This window comes from Pogona vitticeps, chromosome 2 (assembly GCF_051106095.1).
Source record: "Pogona vitticeps strain Pit_001003342236 chromosome 2, PviZW2.1, whole genome shotgun sequence".
Lineage (NCBI taxonomy): Eukaryota > Metazoa > Chordata > Lepidosauria > Squamata > Agamidae > Pogona > Pogona vitticeps.
The window spans coordinates 121,959,098-121,969,334 of NC_135784.1; the positions used below are offsets into that span (position 1 = coordinate 121,959,098).

Sequence of the window (10,237 nt, forward strand, 5' to 3'; positions counted from 1 at the left end):
AATGGCCCTTATCCAAGCCATCCCATTTGTCAGTCATTGTGCCTGGACAGAGTGGCTCCTGTTCACATCAGGCTGAAATGACTGGGATTAGCTCACAAACCACCTAGCAGCACAGACTACCAGGGAATCTCAACTTGCCTGGATACCATATATGGTGGCAGCCATTCACAAGTCGAGAGGAACACAGGAAAAGGATGAGAAAACTGAGAAAGCAGACACATCAGCATACAGTGCTTGTGAATTATTTAATTTTTTTCCTCACAAAAAATGTACAGAAGAACAAATTAGCAAAGTGGTATCTTCTTTGTATCAGGAGGAGAGCATAAGAGCACATTTTGTGAGCAGAGTAGTGGGGCAATGAACACAATAAATTCTAAATTATTTCCTTAAGTAACAACTGTCTGGCCATTATGAATTTTTAAAAACTCCATTTTGACAAGATTGCAATAATCTCTCATCAGCCCGTACCTTTAACCCATAACCTGCTACAAAGTTCCATAAAAATAAAATTACAAAACAACTTGCATACCCTCTAGACATAACTTGCTTCACCGCTGTGCCACATTGAACTGTGTTTGCCTACACATTAGCATCAATCAACAAACGCATCGAAAAGAATTGGGAAATTTTTGCACAGGTAGAAGCCACTGAGCAGTGCCCTATGATTCTAAGCAGTCTCGCCTCATCTTACTCTGTTACAACCTAATGTCCCCCTGAATAGAAGACCTAAAAATTTACAATCACACTGTTTGCATGCTGTTGAACACTCAGCTGCAAAGTAAACTATATTATAACAACGTCCTTTGTGGTCGTCATCTAGAACCTGTAGAGGAAGCCTGGAACTGGGAAATATGATTTGAATTATTCCACATGGTTAACTGTTTTGCCTAAGTTCAGAAATTCTCAGCAGAAGCCAAAAAGAAAAAAGCAGGGACTTTTTAACAATAGTCAGCTCTCTAACTAGAACGTTGTGAGTAGATGGCTGCACAGCATGAAAGTTTATTACCAAGATCATACTATATACATTCAATTATGGTACCCACCTCTGAATAGAAGTGACAAGAATTTGTGACCTTTTCCATTTTTGAAGCAATAAATTCTACAGACGGTTTGGGTAGCTTTTCATTCACCCATTTAGTGCATGTTCCTATAAGCATGATTCAGCCCATTAGTACTGTATATAGGCAGGCATGTCCCCATTAAATGCAATGCTTTTCACCTCCAGTGTGCCATAAAATAAGACCTAGCCCCTCACTAAAATCAATTACCCTCTTAAAATTCCCTTTAGCAAAAAGTATACTTTTTAAAAAGAGACTATATTCATTTGTCACCTGTATTATACATTTGTGATGAATGTAGCCAAGCAGGTCCAACTTTCACAATTCACCAGGTATACTTCTGAAAACTTGTACCCCACCTCCCCAACACATAAACAGCCCCTCATGCTGTTGGCCAAAGAAACCAAATTCCACACTGGCTGTATCTCTATAGCAAAAAGCTCTGCTTTGCAAAACTATGTTAACATTCCCAGCCCCTCCTCCTGTAATTCCATTTACCTACTGCAGGAAACGATGAAACCTAACATAACTATACCTGGTTTTCATTCTCATTGGCTCTACTATTTAGGTTTTCCCAAGCTCTCGTGCGTGTTTTTGTGTTCGGAATGCTCAAGACAGATCTTCACCAACAGCTGCTCAGTATATGCATGCTCTCGCCTTATTAACTCTTCAGCAATAATTCCTGTCAAGATTCTTTTTACTGGAACATGTATCAGTTCTACTTGTACGTGAAGCCTTTAACTCATTGTCTGCACTTGCTCTACTCCAGTGTATTTATTGTTGACCTTTCTTCTGGTAATGATTAGTAAGAATGTTTTTGTTGTTGTTAATGAGTGCCCTAAATGAAGCTAAATGATGAAGATCCCGTACTGTTCAAAAAACCAAGGTAAGTACTATCTTTGTCAACCCAGTTAAGAGTAATAATGTGGTACATCAAAATGGCCGCTCAGTGGAAGCAAAAACCCATGGTGCATGTGGATACAAGAAATATTTCTGATTATCACTTGGAGGTTAGGCAGTAAAACATTCAGTGTTTAAAGAGTGCAACTCAAGTAGACATAGTACTGTATTTTCTTTGAAACCAACTGTCATTTAGTATCTTAAATCACTGACTGTTCATCCTTCAAAGACATTTCTCCCTGTTGCAGAGTTCATTTTGAAAAGGACAGATCATCTAGAAGGCAGTCAATAGCCCATCTTTAAACATCCTCCATATGATTTACTTGCCAGAAGACAGAATCATTAGTTACTTAAATATACATTTCCTAGGAAATGATATTTATGTAGTTTTGTCACCTTGCCAGAATAGAACTGAAGTGATAATAGTTATGTTTATACAGAACTTTGCTTTAACAAAGGATCCCAAGCAAAAACCAGAAATATTTGATTCCTCGACCATCTAATATCTTACAATTATATGACTGAACCTTTAAACAGCAACAAAGATCCAGTGGGAAAGGCTGCAGAAGACCTCCATTTTTAAACTATTAATTAAGGTGACTGTCCAGTTTAGATAAAAGCATGCATATGGATGCTTTGAAAGTAGCTATTCAATAATTGTTTCAGGGACCAAGCAAACTTTTCCTTATTTTTTTTCTATCCAAAAATATTTCCTTCTAGTTAGGAGTTCCCTCTGCAGTCATGTGTGTGCCTTTTCCCCTAGTCACAAAGCACATCAGGAATTCTAATTACATCCACTACACCTCTCCAGATTTCTAGCTTGTTAACCAATTCAGCATAGACCTTGGTTACATGTTCTTTATTATGAAACTGATACAAGTTGTCCAGAACTAAGTTAAAAAAAAAGTAGCCTGTTTAAATATTACAAGGGAGGGGGGAGATCAATTATTATTTCATCCAAGGTAGCTAAATAATCTTTGGTTGATTGCAGAGTGTCTGGAAAGGAAAAAATACAGCATATCAGTGAAATTGCATTCTAGTTTTCATCATTTCAAGTCCTAATGTCACTTTTCCTTTAGTGCTCAGACTACTGAGTCTAGTCATCCATATTTTAGGCAACTGTTGCTAAGCAACCACCATATTATTCAATAATCAGCATGTCCTTGATTCACTTTATGCCCTTTCAGTGGGACATTTCAGGGACCCACTTTGCTGAATGGAAATCAAGACATTATTTGCTATACTTACCATAATCCCATGAAATTGGAGGTTGCATTATGGGTACAGAGACTGTGCCAGTAAATATGTCAGATGCTTTTTCAAATGTCATGAGAGGAACACCTGTCAATGACATGTGGCTCAGCCTGTGCTCCTCAGGAACTTCAAAATTCTCAAAGTCTGTTCAATAAAATATCAATAATGTAGCATTACCTTCCATCCTTGAGGAGTAGAGACAACATTTAAAATCAGTCTACTTAAGTTTCAATCATATTTTACATACTATACAAATATTAGGTACATATTTACAGTCACGGCCAAAAATATTGTCACCCTTGCAATTCTGTCAGAAAATGCAACCCTTCTCTCAGAAAACTGTTGCAGTTGCAAATGTTTTGGTACTCACAAGTTCATTTCTTTGGTTTGCGTTGGAACAGCACAAAAAAAAAGAAGTCAAATCTGATACAGTCCTACACAGAAACCCAAAAATGCACTGTCCAAATCAAGCATATAAAGTCCATTTAATGTACAATGTTTGACATCCCATCATAGCCCACTGTCTGGATGGTTAAAATTTGTCCCTTGATGTTGCTAGCTATAAGAATCAAGCTGCCCTCTCCATTTTGTCAAGAAGACCCAAAATGTATTATTTAATTACCTAGAGGATTATAGAAAAACAGATTCTCCTTCTCTGGACAATCTTCAGTAACAACACTGCAGCTTTCAACTGTGTTCGTCTTCTCAGTAGCCTTAAGAGAAAATAATTATAAAACATGAGAACAAAAAGACTATGCCCTCATGTGTTTTCCCCTTCTGGATACCTTAGCTAGAATTTCACTACTGAAGTCAATGCTGGTAGATTACACCCCTTCAATCCTCCTCTACTGGGCTATTCTTATTCCAGGTCCAAACTATTGTCTAGACTAATAAGAACTCCTATAACTCTTGTAGAGGGGGTGCCCAAGTTGCTTGTCCTTATATGACATAATTCACATTGGAAGCCAATGAACAGGGACTGTCTTTTTGTCATGCTCTTATGTGAGCTGATCTGAGAGGCTTTCTCAGCTGAAGAACTGAGGATGGAAACTAAATAGGGTTCCCACAGTTACCACAAGCACAGTGTGGGTAAAACAGGACTGTTTTTGCAAGCTTTGCTGGAACAATAGCACCCTTTCCCTGGAGCATCCCATTAGAACTAGAGAGGGAAAAGGTTTCCCAGCAGAGTAATTTTCCCAGTCATTCATGTTCCTAAACAATTTATTTTCCAATAACACATAAAATTGGTAAAAGCTATACTGATGTGTTCCAGGCAAGCAGTGAAACATGTTACATCTGCACCTGCTACCTCAAACATTAAAAGGAACCACTGTATATTTAGATTGTTATAGCATATCACTAAATTCTCCTCTCCTGGCAATAGGTAGTGTAGATCCCATAAGACAGATTATTCTAGTCTTGAAAAGGGCAAATATAGCCTGCATTGAAATAAGTTATGCCCATCTTATGCAGAACTCCTTGACAAACACCTGCATTGTCTTCTGATCTCATTATCTTACTGCTGATACTTCAGATTACTGACTCTGCAGTGGGACTTCATTACAGAGAAAGCCACCAAGAAGTTTATTCTTTATTTTTACTTTGCTTAACTTTAGAAAATATTTTTAAGGTGTATTTTTTTCCTCTAATTTTTTACTCCATTATTGTGAGAGAACCAGAAGACAAGGAGTAAAGATTTTCTTCAGATGTCTGCCATGCAAAGGTTATCCTCAGTCTGTGAAATTTGCATATGATCACTGGATCTCTCAAATCCTGGGGTAAACAAAAAAAGGATTTCTCCTTTAGAGTTGGATCTCTATCTTTAGTTTCCCCAGATCTGGGTTCAGAAGCCCTGCCACTAAGCTTTTCCACAAAAGCTCTAGCTCGTCACCCACTTCTTCACCTCAGACCTCTGACTAAAAGGTACCCATGGCTCCAGAAAATTCAGTTTTAAACCTTGGCTTCACTGGATTATTTTGTATCCCACCACTGGACACCAATTGTGACGTTTACCCCATGGCACGTTTATTTCACCAAATCCAGAGCTCACGAAGGTATCCCAACACACCTTTTAACACACTGCCACCAGTTGATCTCTTTATCAACCTACATTTCCTATGAAAGACTGAAGTCCATTCAGTATTGAACTTTTAAACAGAAACAGGTTTATTAATTACAAGTTGTTTTAGGACCAGTTCTTAAGCACATTCTTAAAGTTACACAAAGCTTCGGTATTTTACTTTAACCTCTTCTGTCTTAATACAGATCACACTCTGACTAATCACTCCTTAAACACTCTCCCTGCCTCAAACCCAAACTATCTTCTCTCCTCTCTGTCTCTGACTGAACTAACTAGACTCTGACTCACCCCTTTCTTCTAGTTTCTCTGGCTCTGCCTCCCAACAGCTCTCATTGGTACATGCCAATAATCTTCTACCTGAGCCAAAGCAGGGTGATGGCTACACTAACATTCTACTCCATCACCACTATGAGTTTGGACCAGTATATGATTTTTGCTTATAATAAGGGCTATTTAAATGCCAACATTATCAGAGCATTCCTCATATCATTGATTGCAAATGTGTATTCTTCCTTTACATTTCTTAGTATCATGTCTTTGGGATGTAGGATTGTAGTTTCCTCAGTGTATGGTTGAGAAGCCTTTAATTTTTACTTTCAAGGAATCTACCACTTAGTTCCATCATTTTTCTCTATGCCAAAAAAAATCCATTAGGGATATCACATTGTCCCCGTTATCATTGTGCTTTCCCCAGTGAGGAGACCTCAATGTGCAACAAAGCTGATTCCAAGGTTGCTGGCTGAAGCTTCATTCCTACCACTGGCACAGATGTTCAGAAGGCTTCACCTGCCCTGTGCCTTCCCACTTTAGGAAAGACAAAGACAGGCAAAGGCCCACACCCTGCTATCTGACCAGAAATAACAGTAGTTTCCTTTTATGTCACTTGTGTTCAGAACTGGGAGAGCAAGCAGCTCTGGGCAGGAATACTCCTGTTGGTATCCCTGTTGGATCAAAATGTGATCCATCATACATCCACAACCCCAATCAAGAGGGTGAATGGAGCAGGTGTCAGAGAGGGCAATCTGATGAGGGCACTCACAGTACAAGTTTGGCCTGCAAGCCACAAGTTCTCCATCCCTGGTTTACTGCAAATTAAGGAATCCCTGACTTGCTTGTCAAAGCACTCCACTTTTTTGTTACTAATCCAGAATAAATAAAGAGAAAGAGCTTCAGTTACTTAGTGTTTTGACTTTAGGTCAGCTGACAGGCACTACTCATTACTGCCGGATAGACTGAGGCACATGTCTGAACCATCCTGTTCAACTTACCTAACTAAAAAGCTAGCATGAGCTTTTTGATTTTTTACTCACAATTGTTATCTGGTCAAAATTCAGCACCAACACACTTCGGTCTCTGTTAAAATTTTGAATTTATTTTAGACAGAGTATTGGTTCTACTAACCTTTTTTACAGAGAACTTTTTTCCTTTACGAAACTGAGTCATTGTAGTTGACAGAGGCCGATTCAAGTTTCCTAGAGCCTTCCTGACCGACTGGGATGCTGCTGAATTCACATTGGCTGTTCTTCCAACAAGTGGAGTCCTAGGATGAGACTTTTCAACAAAAGTCTTTGCTGTGGAAAGAAATAAAACTCACTAAAAATGCTTGAAGAAACTAGCACATTTTAAAAATCTCTCTTTTACATGCATGCTATTACACATAATAAGATTAGATTGACCAGAAGCCTATTGCGCATATAACCTGCAATCTTGCAACCAATTCAAACAATAGGGCAGTTGCTAGAAGTCTAATTTTAAAAGTGCTAAGTATAACAACTGAAGTTAAGATGGTATATTGCAACTCCACTCGGCCTTCCTGAGATGCAAGGGACAAATTTCAGTATACTGTAGGTTGAACTACCATGAAGCTAAACAGAAGGGTGATCAATGATATTTCTCATAGAACTGCAAAGCACTCAAAATATTAATCCAAATTAGTACTTTTAAGCAAATTGCTGTATCAATTATCTAAATTAGTTTTAAGTGTACATTAATACAAACTCACCAGGTGCTGAAAGAAGTCTCAGTTGATCCTTAGAAGTAGCAGTCGTGCCAGTTTCACCATTCTCTTTGTCTATGAATATGTGTGTTGCCATGACTTTGGCATCAGATGGCCACTGAAACAGATAGCGACAAGTACTGTTAGGATTGCTTGCTTAGCTATTTCACATAATTATGTTAAAATATTAGTTAATTTGGCCTGGGCTGGATGGGGTTATACTCCCTTTGAAAACAGAAGCTGTTGAGTTGCTCCTAGATTTATCTCTGAGCCTAGATGCCCAGGTTTCAGTGGTGGCCAGGAGTGCATCTGGCCAATTAAAACTAATGTCAGCTGTGCTTTCTTGGAGGTCTGATCTGGCTACGTTAACATATTTGTATCCCAGCTGAATTACTATAATGCAGTCTATATGGCACTCCTTTTGGAACATGCTCAGAAACTTCAGCTGGTCCAGAACAACACAACCAGATTGTTAACTGAGACAGGTCACAAGGATCAACCCTATCGCTGCTATCTTTCTGCAAACAGATGAAGACCTCTCTCTTCAGATAGACTTTCCATTAATGATTGGCTGTCTGAGAAGGGCTTTTTAATGGAGTGTTGTTCCTTGTTGAATGCGTTTTTGGTTTTAAGTGCCATTTTTAGTGTGGTATTTAATTATAAAATATTTGTATACTTACAGTTTTTAGCTTTTAAATATTGTCTTTTAATTATGTAAGCCACCTTGGTCCTTTTTAAGGAGAAAGGTGGGGTAAATAAAATATTTTAGTTAAGTAATAAATAAATAATATCTCACTGGCAATACAGCAGTACCATTCAAAAGCTCTCACAGAATTCTTCAAACCTGCAGCAACCACTGTTTTTACACAAAAATATGTAATGCTTTCTTCAGCTGTCTGACTCAGGTTCTTTTATTTACCAGCACCAGTTCATTCCATCTCAGGCCCAAAGAAAAGCTATTCTCTACAGCTGTTTAAACAAACTAAACCTGTTTAATTTGATTTAACATATATTAAGTAATAGATATATATTGTCAAGTATATCAGTACAGCCATTAGGATAATTTGGCTGGAATCCTGCTGTTTGGTTAATTGCACTACAGTAAACCCATTGAATCTGTGGAGTTTGATGAGCCTAAGTTACTTTAGCATATTAAGTTGCAAATAGAGAAATTGATTTACCAAATTCACAATGATTCAATTTCCTAAACTAAGCAATACAAGTTCAGTCTTTATTTTGAAAAACACGGTGCACACTTCGATTTAAACAAAACTATGTTTGTACTGTATCTCTAAAATACAGACTTGTTACATGTTTAGAGACCTTTTTTCCCCAGGCTGGCACAAAGGCTTCAGATAATTCTATCATTAGGTGAACATCCTCCACTAAAAACTCAGCATTATATCTCAATTGGTAATGGTCTCAAGTAAACATGGGCAGAATTGAACTCTTAATTGCCTCCAGTTACCGCAGCTCATGAGTTTAACGGCGATAGAATTCACGTTTTTAGCTTAATCTATAAAAATTTCCCTTACTTACCTAGACTATAGTCTTTAAAAGAAATCCCGGTACAGCGACACTACCAAAGGAAACACCACGGTAAGAGAAACTATCCTGGTCTGTGAAGAAAAACTATGAGACTTTAGCAAAACTACCCTAAATAAAGGCAACTATTAAAAAATGCAAAACATAACATGCTTACCAATTACACCCTCTACTCTTTCCCCTTTGTCATCCTTTTAATTATCGCCGCAAAGGAAGTCTGAAGCATTTGGAAAACATCCACCCGTTAATTAACAACAAACAAACTTACCGCAACTCTAATGCAAAGTATATCGCGGTTCCGTTTTGACCACCGAACACTTTTAAATCATGGTTCTCGCACCTCATTGGCTACCGCTGCCCTCGTGCGCCGCTAACGCCTGTGATTGGCTGTTTCGCTAAACCCATCGTAGGGAAGAGGGTGGGCTTGGCCTTGGTCCCGCCCCTGACACAACTCCCGTTTGCAAATATAAATGCAAATACTGTACTGTACAAGATGCTCTAGAAGCCCCCTTTACCTCGTTGGGAAAAAATCCAATGCATCCTAAGGCTTATTTCAAACCAACCACCCGTCCCAACATAGAACTGTAGCGCTGGAAGGTCATCAAATCGAACCCACTACCAAATAAATAAAGCATTCCTGACCTATGGCCAGGCAAGATCATGAAGGAGTTCCTACCGCTTTCCCTGTCCATTCCACTGTTGGTGTCATACATACTAATCCCAAAGTAGATGTTATTCGTCTTGTATTTGTCAGCAAAATAACAAAATTCCGTGACATTTCTCTTAATCTTCAAATTGCCTACTATGGACCAAAAAATACAATGGATTCAAGCAGCAAAGTAGTTCTTTCAAGGGAGAGTTTAAACGTGTTACTCGAACATCGGGTACCATCATGTTAAGCCCTCCCTTATGCAAAAAAAAACAACAACAACAACAACAACGAAGTATCTTGTACTATAATGACTGACTACAATTGTGTTCATGTCTGTTAAAAGTCCCATCTTTCCTTACTCTTTCGGTCAAGCATATGTAGGAGTGCGGCCTCACACACTTTTATCAAGACGCAAGCTTTCACAGATTGAAACTCACGTCATTAAGTGCATGAAGGGGCTCTACCCACCGTTGCCCCGTCTGCTATTAGGAGGCCGACTTAAATTCTAGAGCAATCCTATATACGTACATCTGTTAAAAGTGCCGACAGGACTACAACCTGCGCTGCTCGGGAACAGCAGCAAAGAAGCCTTTGTGGATAAATTTTAAAAAAACGCGAATTTCCTTCCTGTGTAATCCGGGGCTCCAATACGGTGCGCATTTAATTGGGAGTAAAACCCATGGAAGTCAGTGGGGTTTAACTCTGAAAAGATGTCGATAGGATCAGGTGTTTGGGAGGAATGTGGTTGTTCT

General features: G+C 38.7%; 1 protein-coding gene across 5 annotated transcripts; it reads right to left on the minus strand.

Annotated features, from left to right (window-relative positions):
- Nucleotides 1-226: 226 nt before the first annotated feature.
- On the minus strand, nt 227-10,119 carry PTTG1 (PTTG1 regulator of sister chromatid separation, securin). Of its 5 annotated transcripts, none has more exons than XM_078385839.1 (7): nt 10,014-10,119; nt 8,828-8,907; nt 7,295-7,406; nt 6,694-6,863; nt 3,835-3,925; nt 3,207-3,356; nt 227-2,954 (listed from the first exon to the last, which is right to left on the minus strand). In XM_078385839.1, exons 3-7 carry the CDS (start codon nt 7,383-7,385, stop codon nt 2,881-2,883), a joined length of 576 nt encoding a protein of 191 aa, XP_078241965.1. In that variant the 5' UTR covers nt 7,386-7,406; nt 8,828-8,907; nt 10,014-10,119; the 3' UTR covers nt 227-2,880. The 5 variants fall into 5 exon arrangements, with proteins under 5 accessions (XP_078241965.1, XP_020664950.1, XP_020664949.1 ...); XM_020809291.3 differs by lacking the exon at nt 10,014-10,119 and adding an exon at nt 9,102-9,184; XM_020809290.3 differs by lacking the exon at nt 10,014-10,119 and adding an exon at nt 8,991-9,113.
- Nucleotides 10,120-10,237: the final 118 nt, after the last annotated feature.

Excerpts from the sequence above, each read along its gene's own strand:
- PTTG1 (XM_078385839.1), bottom strand. The coding sequence starts at position 7,385 with ATGGCAACACACATATTCATAGACAAAGAGAATGGTGAAACTGGCACG. Across the intron at positions 3,926-6,693 it reads AAAAGTTCTCTGTAAAAAAG|GCTACTGAGAAGACGAACAC; the intron begins GTTAGTAGAACC and ends TTTTCTCTTAAG. Across the intron at positions 2,955-3,206 it reads TCCAATTTCATGGGATTATG|ACACTCTGCAATCAACCAAA; the intron begins GTAAGTATAGCA and ends TTTCCTTTCCAG.